The sequence below is a fragment of the Diabrotica virgifera genome, chromosome 9 (genome assembly GCF_917563875.1).
Source record: "Diabrotica virgifera virgifera chromosome 9, PGI_DIABVI_V3a".
NCBI classification, from domain to species: Eukaryota; Metazoa; Arthropoda; class Insecta; order Coleoptera; family Chrysomelidae; genus Diabrotica; species Diabrotica virgifera.
In genome coordinates, this window is record NC_065451.1 from 26,639,792 (window position 1) to 26,655,794 (window position 16,003).

The window sequence follows — 16,003 nt, forward strand, 5'->3', positions numbered from 1 at the left end:
CAAAAATTTTGTTAGTATTATTGACAAAACTACATTTTTTTTAAAAGCGTTTTCTGGAAAAAAAGGTTTTTTTGGGGCGGTGTACATCATATCTCAAAAAGTAATGCTCCGATCTTTCTGAAATTTTGCACACTTCTTTTTTTAGATATTTTACTAGGTAGCGACGTCAGTTTTTGCTTATTTTAACAATTTTTTTTATATTACCATTTTTATCTTTACCGAACAATTTTTTTTCGATTTTTTCGCTTTAAAGTTATACCATGAATTTAAAAATCAATATAATCATAAAAACTCTACGTCACTACCTCAAGAAACTCTTAAACTAAAATAATCCTTTCGGTTTGTATGTTTCGGATGATTCTGTCCGAAGATATACTAGTGTACACCGCAAATCATCTTTTTTTGGATCGTTTACTTAAAAATGACGCCACCACTTCATTTTTTTAATATTTTTCAATAAAAATTTAACTGAATAATCTTCAAGTGTTGCTCTTTAAGAGAGCCTTTTACACATTTAACTTAACTCCACCACTTTCAAGGGAGAACGTATTAAAATTATGCAAAAAAAAACACAGAATTACCTATACCCCCCCCTTAACACTGATGACGCGCTGATCTAGCCTCTTAAGAGCGTAGGCGGGAAATTTCTGGCCAATGCTTTTTAAATGAATTTTTCTTATTTACTAGAATATAAGCTATGAGAATGGCTTTCGAAGGATAGTTTAGCAGAATATCGTTTCTAGTTCCAAATCCAAGTCCTCAATTTGTTGACCTACATATGCATTAAAATCACCACTGATAATAGGTCTGGATCCCGCGTATGAAAAAAAATTGATTAATAGCAAGCTGAAAATTTGTTAATAGCTTAAGGGTGTCTAGTCGGACAAACTTTGATATATGGGATCACTGGAACAGGGGAAGTTTTAATTGTGGAACAGGTTAAAAATTTGGAACGGTCAGACCACGAAAACGGCATGTGTATTTTGTCCGTCAAAACAGACTTAAACTCTCCGAACAGAGATTAAACTCTCATGCAAAAATCAGACTGCTATTTATCACTAAATGGGTGTTTTAATGAGTGGAACATGTAGAATATGTCAAATGACAGGAATTATGACAGGTGATAAATAGCAGTCTGATTTTTGCATGAGAGTTTAATCTCTGTTCGGAGAGTTTAAGTCTGTTCTGTCGGACAAAATAAATGTGCCGTTTTCGTGGTCTGACCGTTCCTAATTTTTAACCTGTTCCACAATTAAAACTGCCCCTGTACAGTGTTCCCATATTTCAAAGTTTTTCCGACTTTTAGCTTTATCCAGCTTGCTATTAATCAACTTTTTTTTCATACGCGGAATCCAGACCTATAATGTCTTTCAAATTTTTAGGGGATTCCAGAATCACCCCGTTTATAATCAAAAGTACAACATATTTTACTCGACGCCATCTTGTTATGTAAAAGAAATAGAGCAGTCAGGAGTTCAATTGTTAAAGATGAAAAGTGGAGACCTTGAAGACTTCTTCCCGTATAACGAGAACCAACACAGCTACTGGTCAGGAATGTACACATCAAGGCCTGCTCTAAAGAAACTTGAACGAACAAGCAGTGGTATTTTAAAGGTAAGGCTTTGTTCTTTAGAGGTCAATATTGGCAAGTGACAAGTGGTCATCATCATCATTGGCTCTACAACCCATAGTGGGTCTTGGGCCTGTTCGAGAATCAGCTTCCACTCCTTCCTATCCTTCGCTTTGGTTTTCCAATTTCGTACTTTTAACACTCAAAGTCGCTTCCACCTCGTTCTTAATTCGTGCTCTGGGCCTATTACCTCTTGTCATCAGTCCGCGTCAGCCATCTTCATTCAGAGAACCTGTTGTTGAAAAATTCAGGAACGTAGTATTTCTTGGATGGATAGGGCATGCCATCAGGCTACAGGAAGGTTCAGTTAGAAAAGTTTTTGACCGAAGATGGCGGATTAAAGAAAAAGACAAAGAAAGACAGAGACGCAGATGTCAAGACAACTTAGATTACGGTTAAAAATCTGTTGGAGTTAGAGCATGTAGATGAGTTGCCAGAGAGAGGGAGATAGGGGTGAATGGAGGATTATTCTGAAGATAATTTTGGCTGATACGACATGTTGACCGTCTATTGTTACTCATATATCCTATCTCTTTCTTTTATTAAATTTCCTACAGAAATTAATCTTTTTACAGGCAGCTCAACAAATTAATTCATTTGCCAAAATGAGAAAAATTATAGATGGTACCGAAGCCGAAGAGAATTTAAGAAGCCTGAGAGAGGCAGTTGCTACTGTACAAGACCACAACGCCATTACTGGTACTCATAAGGAACGAGTGGCGCAAGATTATTCTAGAATGCTAAGAGATGCCATAAAAACTACCGAAGAAAGTGTTGCGAATATAATAGGGTGAGTATTATTATTATTTAGGTATACTTATGAAACATAGTTACCCAGTTTACTGTCAATACTCAACGTGAAGTATCTACAATATTAGTATATAGTAACTACAATATTAGTATATTCTTCTTTAAGTGCTTTGTCCTCCTAGAATATTGGCGATCAGTAGAATGATTCTTACTTTGTCTTGTCCACAGCTGACCTAAATAGTGTCGTGCTGCTTACTCCATACCACCGACGGAGGCTCCTAATAGTCCAAGAGGCAGCGCTGAAAAATCTCTTTGAATTTACTAAAGCTAGATTTTTCACAGTTGATTACTGTGATTGTGTAGCTAAACATACTGCGGTCGGTCAAGCGAAACGTAGAACAGGGGTTACTGAGAGGGTATCAAAGTTGCTTTCCCACGAAGGTAATTAAATCCATTTATTAAGGCTGAAAATCATTCTAAATTGAATATAAATAAAGGTTATTATAGTCGGTCAGCTGTATGACAGGACAGAGCCGGTCGGTCGGCCCCAATGAATGTACAGGGTTAATCACTATATTTTGACCCCCTTGTAAACTACTTTATTTACAGAATTAGAAAAAAATGTAAAATACAAAAGTTATTCAATTTTTTCATTATGATTTTTTGACATATATAAGCCTCTCCGCCTACAAGTCAGTATGTTTTTCTGCGTCCGGGGCCGTGCTTTTCGTCTATCTTTCCTTGGATCATTTCATGTATCATTTCATATTTCGGATTTCTCCGATTTCTCTTTGCTGTGGGCAAAGTACTTTAGTTTTCTTCTTTTACTGTAGTCTATTTTGACGTTTTTATTTTCACATAGACAAATGGTATAGTCCAGTGGTCGGCAACCACACTACAGGAAAGAGCTACTAAAAAAAATCCCAAGCATCAAAGATCTACCTTGTTTTAAAAACCTTTATTATAGACGTACACTTAAGAGAACAGGAAGTAAAAACTAAACATGGTGCAAAAAAACTACATACGTATTTTGTTTTAATGGGAGGATTGACAGTCCATTATGTCCGTTAGTTTTTTAACATCCGGTTGGTAGTTTGTTATTCCTAGTCTAATACACGAGTCCAAATGTTCATCCGTTAGTCGGCTTCTGTATTTGTTTTTAATGAACTTCATGTTTGAAAACGTTGATTCACAAAGGTAGGTGGAACAAAACAGGGCACTAATTTTCAAGGCTACATTGACTAGGATTGGGTATTTCTGTTTGGACACTAGACACCAAAAATTTTCTTTTCCGCCAACGCTCTTCAAACTTAAATCATTCTGCAGTGTGACTATTTCTAATTCAGTCTCTGGTCTGCTTTCGCTGAAATGCTGTTCGATGGTTTGGGATAAGCTTTCTGCATCGAGGGGCATGTACGGATAAGATACAAACTCAGCAATCGCTTCAATTTTGTTAAAGTCACCAAATCGGGTAACGAATTCATGCCTCAGTCTGGTCAACATTTCTATATGCCCCTCTCCTGTGTAAGGTTGGACGTTTACTACTTCTTTTTCGATTACTTCTTTTAAACAAGGAAAATGTTTTAAATTTCCTTCCAGTAGATTTTTTCCCATAGTTCAAATTTCGCAATGAATGACTTTACTTCGGAAATCATTTGAAGAATACTTTTTCTTAACCCTGAAGCTGCAAATTTAGTTCATTCAGCTTTCCTGTGACATCGGCCAAGAATCCAAAATCTCTCAACCATGCGGGTTCTTCTAATGTTGAGTAGTCTTCTTTACGCTCCTTAAAAAAAGCGATTAAAGCTGGTAGTAGCTCATAAAAGCGCCGAAGAATCTTCCCCTTGCTTAACCAGCGTATCTCTGTATGCAGGAGCAATTCTCCGTATTCTAGATTCATTTCTGCAATTAGAGTTCGGAAGTGTCTTCTCTGCAAAGCATGAGCTCTTAATTGGTTTACAAGTTTAACAACGACTTTCATAACTTTGTCGGCATTTAAAAATTTACCACAAAGTGCTTGCTGATCCACGATGCAGTAGTATGTTAAAAAATTTGGAAACGTGTCGTCTTTGCGGCAAAGGGCAATGAATCCGTTATGCATTCCAGTAAACGCTGGGGCTCCGTCAGTTGTAATGCCAACCAGTTTCTGAAGTGGAATGTTTTCAGAGATAAAATAATCTTGAACGGAAGAAAATATGTCTTCACCTCGAGTCCGCCCTTTTAAAGGAATAATTTTAACAAGTTCTTCCTTAGCAGTAAAATCATCGAATATCATTCTGACAAATATGGCTACTTGGGACGTATCACTAATATCTGTGGACTCGTCAAATTGTAAGGAGAAGAAAATACATCGCTGTAAGTCCGTCTTCATCTGGGAAACAACATCTTCCGACATATTTTCCACTCGTCTAGTTACGGTTCGCGCTGAAAGCTGGAGGGAGTTTATAGCCGACATTATTTCGTATTTATTTTTAGAACCTTCAAATAGGCAGTTTGCAGCTTCTACAAAACATTCCTTGATGTACTCGCCATCTTCAAAGGGTTTCTTCTTTTTGGCAATAACTTGAGACACTTTGTAAGAAGCTAGAGTGGTGGCTTTAGTTTTATCGCTGACTTGTAATAATACAGACTGCTGCCTAACTAATTGATTTTTCAACTGTTTCACTTTCTCTTTTCGGATGCTACTATTGGCGGGATATTCTGTGTTTATTTTCGGAAGAGTACTATTAAAATGTCTTTCCGACGTTACCTTTTTTTCCAACTGCGATACTTGCGTGGCACAAAAGAGATATTATACACTTGCCTTTCACTTGAGTAAAAAATAATCGTCTGCCCACTCTATATGAAAGTGATAAACTTTTGATTTCTTTGAAGGATTCATTTTTATAAATAATGGGTTCACTTCACGATTAAAACTATGGTCTAGCACTCGTGAAGGAACTAACAAATAATAGTAACTAAGCCGATAAGCACGTTTAGGCGACAACCGCCAGTGAAGACTAAGAATTGCGCAACTGTGGAAAAGATAAGTATTTTCAGCCACGGCACGTTTTAGCGATATCGAGACGGCCGGGATCATCGCACGCAGTGTTGCCAATGTCCGGATAATTATCCGATTTTCGGATAATTTCGTGGACCATCGGATAATTTTCGAATTGAACAACTTTTTGGATAATTTCGGATAAGTCAAGGGTCTATCTATCTACTTTTTATATGTTTATATATCTTATATTTTTTATTTTATTCGATTCGCACGACGAGCGACTCGAACTAAGGTTAAGATCGACTGGTCGATCGCGATCGACGTGTTGCCGACCCCTGGTATAGTCGATTCTCTAATCTGAGACACAACTGTCTACACTACAATTACAATAAAAATGCACTAGAAATAAACAAGCACGAGGAGCACTCCCAAATCATGATTTGTCGAGCTCCTCGAACATTCAACGTGTCTTGGTTTGTTTATTTCTATATAGTACATTTTTATTGTGATTGTAGTGTAGACAGTTGTGTCTCAGATTAGCGAATCGGCTATATCTAGATCTTGATAAATATATTGATATGCTCATCATTGATATATGATAACAATATATATTATTTTCATCATCAATATTATAAGTCAGTGGTTACCACAGAGCTGGATATTTGGTTTCTTCGGGATTGTCATAAATGTCGTCTGCAGCTAGTTCTCCTGAATTTTTCACCTTTGTAATTAGATTATCAAGGAATTGTTTATCTGATTGACATAGGATTTTTAGTATTCAGACCTGTTGCCTCCTTGTTTTTTAATGCTGCAATAGCATCTTGTATCTTTGATTAAAGGATAGAAAGTTCTGTTTCTCCTGCTTTATATGGCTAATTACCAGTTCTGTCCGATGCATATAATTTTTCTATGTAGAATTTCCATGTTTCTAAGATCCGTGATTGCTCCGAGATAAGATTTCCATCACCATTTTTCTCCTATACCGGATCTTGAGGACCCGGGGAGTTAATTCTCGAGAATGATCGTTCCCTGAGCGTACACGCTCACGAACGAATGAAATTGAACGTCTAGTTCCCGCAATGTTAATTCTCGAGGATGTTTTTAACTACTCGCTCCGATGAACGTATTCGCTCATTTTAACAGATCTATAGATTTGGCATCGTGGTAAATATTATTGAAAAGTTTGTGTTCCATGTGAAAAAACTGTTTCGGTGTTTATTTAAAACCTGATTTGTCACATTCATTCACCAATATTGAAATATATTACATTATGAAAATGGAAAATGATTTCAGTTTAATAATTAGTAAAAGTCAGTAAATTTTCAATTTATTTCTTTAATTGTGAAAATAATTCATAACAATATAACAGTACTAATTAAATCTTATTATACTAATTCAGGGTCAATTCTCAGGCCATACCCACATAACAATTTCATGTTCTTAGTAGATTCATAGAACATACTTTTCAGAAAAAGTATATACTGAGAATGTGCGTAATTACCATTGCGAATGTGCAGAGCAGATACTGAGTATATACTACATTACAGTACTTAAACGTTCTATGTATATACTTAGAATGTACTACCGCACTTCTTTTCAGTACATACCAAGAATGTTCTTTTTAGAACATTCCAAGGACATGCTATAAACCTTCTATGTGTATACTTAGAACATACTACCGCACATCTTTTTAGTTTATACCAAGAAGGTACTTTTTAGAATATTCCAAGGAAGTGCTATAAACCTTCTATTTATATACTAAGAACGTACTACCGCACATCTTTGTATGGGAAGAATATTATAGTTTTAAGAATATTCTAAGAAAGTGCTATCAAGTGCTATATTGCTTAGAAGTATGTTTTCAGCATCACCTAATCTCATCTCAGGTTCTACTGGTTCTACCAAATATCTATTTACATATTTTAATTGCAAATGAGAATGTAGTTAGTACCTACATTCTACAATATTACTTAAAAAGTAAGTACATATTTATAAATTTTAGTTATTTATATAAATCATTATATAATATTTAGCTAAACTAAACTATGCATAAATAAGTAACTAAAATTTATATAATACTTATATGTACTTACCTATTTAAGTAATATTGAGTTATCAAAATAGATTATATATGTATTTTGAAGCACCGCAAACAAAATAAACAGATTATGTATGTTCTTTAGTCCTAGTACTACTAGGTCTGGATCCCGCGTATGAAAAAAAAGTTGATTAATAGCAAGCTGAAAATTTGTTAATAGCTTAAGGGTGTCTAGTCGGATAAACTTTGATATATGGGAACACTGGAACAGGGGCAGTTTTAATTGTGGAACAGTTTAAAAATTTGGAACGGTCACACCACGAAAACGGCACATTTATTTGGTCCGACAGAACAGACTTAAACTCTTCGAACAGAGATTAAACACTCAAGCAAAAATCAGACCGCTATTTATCACCAAATGGGAGTTTTAATGAGTGGAACATGTAGAATATGTCAAATGACAGGAATTATGACAGGTGATAAATAGCAGTCTGATTTTTGCATGAGAGTTTAATCTCTGTTCGGAGAGTTTAAGTCTGTTCTGTCGGACAAAATAAATGTGCCGTTTTCGTGGTCTAACCGTTCCAAATTTTTAACCTGTTCCACAATTAAAACTGCCCCTGTTCCAGTGTTCCTATATATCAAAGTTTGTCCGACTAGACACCCTTAATCTATAAACAAATTTTCAGCTTGCTATTAATCAACTTTTTTTTCATACGCGGGATCCAGACCTATACATCATTCGCCTTCATCCTTAACACTGCATAGTATAGATCCATAGATGATACAAATAATGAAATAATGCCTGTTTTCTTTTTCATATTTTACGGTTTTTTCCTATCCCTGATCCATTCAGGTAAGAATAGAAATGGTCAGAATATGGGGGGGGGGGGGGGGGGGTTATGAATGTATTGTGGAATAACAAAATCGGTGGTCAGTGTTGCCAAACGGAGAGAAATTTCCCTTTTTGCGGGAATTTTCAACATAAACGGTGATAAAGGGAAAAAGTTAACTCAAAAGGGAATTATTGTTCCAGTCCAAATTGTAAAATATTAAGAAAAAATCAAAATATTTGAAAATAATTCAACATATCTTCTCAGATTTTGTAAACAGGAGGGAAGTTTTTTTTATAAAAGTGGGAATTTTTAAGGTAAGTTGACGGAAAAAGCTTACTCGACGGTTGGCAACGCCAAATCCTTTGGTTGCTTTGGTTGTGCAGTTTGGCACGTTTTGGTTCTGCGAAATGGTCTATTGAATTGAATGTACGTAAATTCAAATTCCAAGGATGTAACAATACTAATGATTCATGATAAACTCGGAATGGTAAAGTCATTTTAATTATGAAAACGAATTTTTAATAGTATCTATGTAAACGTTAATACAATTAATGTTTAAACTTTTTTACCCTACAAAAATTTTGAAATGAAATTCGTCCAATACTACCTACATACATAAATTTTATTAATTATGTATTCTAAAAAATAACGAAGTTGATAATATGTAAGGCTAATATTATACTTCCTATACATACAAATTATTTTTAAGATATTTTAAAAGTATCTACTTATAAGTATGTGTTAAGAATGTACTTATAAGTATGTGTTAAGAATATTCGATAAAGGTATATTCTAAGAATAAACTTTTACGAATATTCCGAGATCCTACGTACACGAATATACTTAGTATATTCGGTACGAGAATATACTTTGAAGTATATACAAAGAACATGAAATTTAGAATGTTTTTTAAGGTAGATGCTATGCTTGTACTACACATATACTAAAAAGAATATACTCCGACGAATGTTGGTAGGATATGCTTAGAACATGATGCGAACATCATTGTTATGTGGGTACCTTGTGGTAAATTATAAATAAATTCTGACCTAATAGGTAAAATGACCTTGATCTTAAAAAATGATTTCGTGGCACATTTTGGTAGTTGTAAGTTGTATTGAGTATTGATTCCAAATAAGTTCATCATGTGTAGCGCCCGGATAACGTGTATTTTCATTCATTACCTTATAATTACTCATATATCTAAAAGTAACTTATTTACTGTACCAATCAATTTATGAAAGAATGTAAAATTACCTGGAATCTAACCTAAATCTATCATAAAAATGTCTTTTGCGGCCGTCTTCCACTAAAATTTCAGCTTCCCTCACAACACTCATCATATTTTCTAATATCAAATCTTCCACATTCATTTTCCCAAAATCTGATTTACAACAAAAAACAGAGTTGAGGTTAAGAAGAACGCCGTTACTATTATCGAACATATGATGAAGACCACTCGTTGTCGAACGATCACTTGGAGCGATGATTTCGAACGAATCGTTCAAGATTCATTCCTCCAGAATTGCATTTTTTAGAAACATTCGCTCATTACGTCACGAAAGTATACGTTCAGCGAACGATCGTTCTCGAGAATTGACTCCCGGTAACCATGATCAGTAAAGTTTATATCATCGTAGTCTATTTAGCCCGATCAAAGAACAATTTTACCCCAAAAAAATAAAGGAAGGATGAAAATTTGGGAATAGGTAGTTGAAATTATCTATTATTATATAAGAAAAAGTTTACAATTCTACATCCCCCATACATTTTTGTAAAATGGAGGGGAATACCCCCCTCTCGAAGATAAAAAATACATTCAAAATAAGACCGGAATTGGATAAAATGACTGATTCTAAACAACTTTTTCTCTATAGAGTTTTTTCACTAAGTCAATACTTTTCGAGTTATTTGCGAGTGAATATGTTCATGTTTAACAAAATAAAACATGTTTTTGGACGGTTTTTCGGAGATAACTCAAAAAGTAAGTATTTTAGCGAAAACAATATTCTTAGTGAAAATATAGCTTATAAAAAATTGAAAAAAATGGTGTATGCGTAGTTTTTTTTGTTAAAAATGAACACATTCACTCGCAAATAACTCGAAAAGTATTGACTTAGTAAAAAAACTCTATAGAACAAAAGTTACTTAGAATTAGTCATTTTATCTAATTCCGGACTTATTTTGAACGTATATTTTTTCAGCCCCGAGAAAAAAGTTTTCACCCCGTATTTTCAAATTTTTGTAAAATGGAGGGGATGTAGAACTGTAAACTTCCTCTTATATAATAATTGACAATTTCAACTAGAGGAAAGGATGCAAATATGGGCTACCCATTTTATTTTTCTTTGTAAAAAAAGAATAAAAATTCTATTTTATTTCCAAAGGTATGCAAGAATACCTACATTTAGTTACTTATAACCTGCCCAAAGTGCAAATTGATTAAAAAATATACAACTGTTTTAAATGTATAAATAATGAAAAATTGTACTTTTGCGCCGTTTGAATAATTACCCTAAATATGGGCTACCCCGAAAAATGTGTCTTAAATTTGTGTGAAATGAGATAAATGCGTGACAAATAGATTTTAATATCTAAAATACAAAAAATACATTAAATAACTCATAGGCTAAAACTATTTGCAAAAGTCACACACATATTCTTCTTTTTCGGCCCCAGCGCACTCGTTATGTGCCCACAAATGGAACAGAAGCACTTGACCCATATTTCACCAAGATTATCCTCTGAAAAAAGTACTTCCCAAAACATACACATACGTCAGCTGCGTTTTGTGGAGGCTGTGTGGAAGGAAACTCATTGTAATCGCTTTCATCATCTGCAGGCACATATTCCTCCTCATCCTCGCTACTAGAAATCGATTTCTTTTTTTGGTTCTTTGTGACTTTGGTAAGCTGCTTACGTTTTCCTTTTTTTATTTCTTTTCCTTTTCTTTTTTCTTTGCCTTTTCCTACTTCGTTTTGCCTACATTGCTACATTGTTCTAAATATAGGCCACTAGCCCATAATCAAAACAGAGGCATAGCCCACATTGTAAACACGCTTGCTTTGCACAACAAAAGAAGTTATGTCTAAAATCAGACAATTTGAAGAAAACTCATTAGCATATATCAAAGACTCATTAGAGCTTCAACGTGACACAGACTTCTTTTTGAAATTCGTGTTTATTTTTAAATACTGGAATTTATCAACTTACCCGAAAAAGTTTTGATACTCGCATCAACCGACAAACAATTATTATAAACTGGGAAATATCTACCACAGTGGTGCCATCGCTACGGTGATAGTTTAACTTCGCCAAATACCATTTGAAATAGTCAAAATGTAGAGATCTGCAACGAATAGCTGTGAAACCCACCTAGCCCATATTACAAGACCAGCCCATATTTTTTACAGCCTTTCCTCTACCTATTGCCAAATTGTTATCCTTCCTTTATTTTTTTGGAGGTTTTCGTACATTTTGCGTTCCCTGATCGGGCTAATTGCCATGATGACGGTTCTGGGAATTCTTATAGGATGGTTTAATGGTGCCTTTCCCATCATGGTACCACAACCATCCAAACTGTACAAGTTATGTTTGTGGTAGGTTTGTGGTTAGGCAGTATCATTTCCTCTGCGCCTTGAGCTGGTACTGATGTTGCTGCTGTCGTTTACCAGGGAGGGATAGGAAATAAGTCATTAGATTTTTTAAGGATAAACTAATGAGATACTGTTAGTCCATGTGGTGAGACCGCTCCCGTCGGAAAAAAATTTCTGATTCGGTTTCTTTGTGGATTCCTATTCAAAAATGTCCCCTTTAAACAAATCTGAAGGGTGCCGGTCAAGATTTTTGGGCAGAAATTCTTTAAACAATTTTTTTAAACAAATACAAAAGATCATGTTTTTTTGCTCTGGAACATATATATTTAGATTTTTTGGGTCAATCTAAACAAGAAAGGTATCTTGTAATTTTTCTCAGAAATTGATAGTTTTGAAGTTATAGGCGATTTAAAATCTGAAAAATGCGAAAATACGCATTTTCGAGGCTTAAAAACTCATATTTAAATTAGTATTTTTGAGGTTGCAGGATACTTAGATTGAAGACTGAATATTCAGCTTCACGATTCTGAAGAGTGATTGCGTCTAACTTTAATTTATACCGTTGTTTTTTAATTGTTAAATATGCGTGTTTATCCGATTGTTTTGCCGGTGTGGCGCGCTCCATTTCAAAAATATCCTATTTTCCTCCGAAAAATATTTTTTCTAGATTCTTTGGGACATTCTAAATAAAATAAGGTTCTTGACATTTTTCTCAAAAGTTAATAGTTTTTAAGTTATAAGCGATTTAAAATCCGAAAAATGACAAAAAAACGCATTTTTGTATTTTAAATCGCTTATACCTTTAAAACTATTAACTTTTGAGAAAAATGTCAAGAAACTTATTTTATTTAGAATGTCCCAAAGAATCTAGAAAAAATATTTTTCGGAGGAAAATAGGAAATTTTTGAAACGGAGCGCGCCGCACCGGTAAAAAAATCGGATAAACACGCATATTTAACAATTAAAAAACAACGGTATAAATTAAAGTTAGACGCGACCACTCTTCAGAATCTGGAAGCTGAATATTTAGTCTTCAATTTAAGTATCTGTCAACCTCAAAAATACTAATTTGAATATGAGTTTTTAAACCTCAAAAATGCGTATTTTCGCATTTTTCAGATTTTAAATCGCCTATAACTCGAAAACTATCAATTATTGAAAAATTTACAAGATACCTTTCTTGTTCAGAATGACCGACTAAATTTAAAAATATATGGTCCGGAGCAAAAAAACGTGATCTTTTGTATTTGTTTAAAAAAATTGTTTAAACAATTTCTGCCCAAAAATTCCGCCCGGCACCCTTCAGATTTGTTTAAAGGGGACATTTTTGAATAGGAATCCACAAAGAAACCGAATCAGAAATTTTTCCAGACGGGAGCGGTCTCACCACATGGACTATGTATTATTTCTCTCAATAAGGAATTGAGGGCAAGGCATGACAGGATCCCTCTCCTGAAGTAGACTTACTTTCTACCAGGATCGTAAAAAGTGTCTAAGCGATAAACCTTAAGGTCATATTTGTGCTTTATATGTTATTGTTTATTTTACAGAAAGCTACTTAAAGTAAACAAATCAGCTGACGATGTTAAATTACCACTATCAACATGTCTTCTAACTAACGTAAGCATTTGTGAAAATACAATGAAGGACAGATCTTTGATTGTTGTTTATAACCCTTTGACAAGGCCTATAGATTATTTCCTGAGGATACCAGTAAATAATGTTAACTACACACTTAGCGGATCAGAAGGTAACTTATTTATACAATTTCTTTATCATACTTGTTTCTGCTGAAACTGTTCAACAGTTAACGAAGGGAATAATAGTCTAAGAGCTAGTGAACCTTTTGACTAACGGTCGTCCTGTAAGGCTAGAAATTTGTAGAGTGATAATTCATAGCACACCAAAGCTAAAAACCATGACCTGGCAGGCCTCAGCGGTGCACGTGTATCTACCAGGTGAATCGAAAAGTGCAAATTTAGGGGGTAAAATAAACTTTCTCCTGTAAGGTTTAAATTTAAGTATGTGTTTGAGTAAGTCATTTAAAAGAAATGTGTAAAATGACAGGCGATTCTGAAGAGCATAAGACCTTGCCAGGCGAGGGGAAAGATTAGGGGTTTTTCCTAAATTTATTTTTTTTGCATCGAACAAATTTTTTTTAAGTTTTTTGAATCATTCCAAACAGAAAAGGTCTTTAGTGATTTTTCTCTTAAGTTAATAGTTTTTGTTATATAAGCGATTGAAAATTTTGAAAATTGCGAAATCGACCATTTTTAACCCCAAATCGGATATTTATCTAAAAATCTCAAAGTTGCCAAGGTAGGTAGATATTCTTTAAACATTGATTGATGAAATCCCAAAGAGTTTTTTGCAATACAATATCGGAAACCCCTTTGTTTTTTAATTGCTAATCAAGCGGACGCTTCACTGTAGTATAAGTGAGGACGTTTGAGTTGGCATAAATTCATTATCTCGAGAATTGGCAAATTTCAAGAGCAATCTTCAGACAGGTCGATTTTTATTTTTAAATTAGGACTTTTTGGCATATATATAATACTAGTGACGTCATCCATCTGAGCGTGATGACGTAATCGATGATTTTTTTAAATGAGAGTAGGGGTTGTGTGATAGCTCATTTGAAAGGTTATTTAATTCTCTATTCACTAATATAAACAATAACATAATTATTTATACAGGGTGTACAAAAAATTTTTTTTTATTAAATTAACTTTGATTAAATTTGACAAATAGAAGAAAAATTTTTTTTTGTACACCCTGTATAAATAATTATGTAAATGTTTATATTACTGAATAGAGAATTAAATAACCTTTCAAATGAGCTATCACACAACCCCTACTCTTATTTAAAAAAATAATCGATTACGTCATCACGCCCAGATGGATGACGTCACTAGTATTATATATATACCAAAAAGTCCTAATTCAAAAATAAAAATCGACCTGTCTGAGGATTTCTCTTCAAATTTGCCCATTCTCGAGATAATGAATTTATGCAAGCTCAAACGTCCTCAATTATACTACAGTGTAGCGCCCGCTTGATTAGCAATTAAAAAAACAAAGCGGTTTTCGATATTTTATTGCAAAAAACTCTTCGGGATTTCATCAATCAATATTTAAGGAATATCTGCGTACCTTGCCAATATTGAAATTTTTAGATAAATGTCCGATTTGGGTTAAAAATGGCCGATTTCGCAATTTTCAAAATTTTCAATCGCTTATATAACAAAAACTATTAACTTAAGAGAAAAATAACTAAGGAACTTTTCTGTTTGGAATGATTCAAAAAGCCTAAAAAAATTTGTTCGATGCAAAAAGAATAATTTTAGGAAAAACCCCTAATCTTTCCCCTCGCCTGGCAAGGTCTTATGCTCTTCAGAATCGCCTGTCATTGTACACATTTCTTCTAAATGACTTACTCAAACACATACTTAAATTTAAACCTTACAGGAGAAAGTTTATTTTACCCCCTAAATTTGCACTTTTCGATTCACCTGGTAGATACACGTGCACCGCTGAGGCCTGCCAGGTCATGGTTTTTAGCTTTGGTGTGCTATGAATTATCACTCTACAAATTTTTAGCCTTACAGGACGACCGTTAGTCAAAAGGTTCACTAGCTCTTAGACTATAAATAAAGCTTGTCACGCACAGGGAGCTATATAATAATATACAGTCGGAAAAATGAAAGAATACCATGAACGATCACATCAATCACATATTTTGTATTTGCTGTTTTTTTTTCGGTTTTTAATAATTTGAATAATATGTGATTAATGTGATCGTTCATGGGTATTCTTTCATTTTTCTGACTGTACAGGGTGATTGATTAGTGTGGTAAAGCTCAATAGATTCGCTATAGTAATAGATAGCAATAAAAGCTAATAACAAAAATTTTAGTTAACTTTTAGCTTCATATTACAAAAATAGTTAGAATGTTACAGGGTGTTCGATAACACATTGGCAGACCAAACTTACGTTTTTTTAAATGGAACACCCTATATTTTATTTTAAATTCAAAATCCTGTTAACTTCGCCATCACAGAAATATAAAGGTTTGTTATGTTATACAGGGTATTTACAAAGTTACAACCAATTTTATATGAAAATGGTAACAAGTTCAACTCCCTGTATAAATAAAAATAAGCAAAACA

General features: G+C 34.0%; 1 protein-coding gene across 1 annotated transcript in view; it reads left to right on the plus strand.

The window, feature by feature from the left end:
• Nucleotides 1–16,003, plus strand: part of LOC114332057 (lysosomal alpha-mannosidase) — a 91,658-nt gene that overhangs the window by 41,480 nt on the left and 34,175 nt on the right. Inside the window, exons 8-10 of the mRNA XM_028281764.2 lie at nt 1,383–1,614; nt 2,206–2,420; nt 13,384–13,583. Coding sequence (XP_028137565.1) covers nt 1,383–1,614; nt 2,206–2,420; nt 13,384–13,583 — 647 coding nt within the window. The remainder of the gene's footprint in view (nt 1–1,382; nt 1,615–2,205; nt 2,421–13,383; nt 13,584–16,003) is intronic.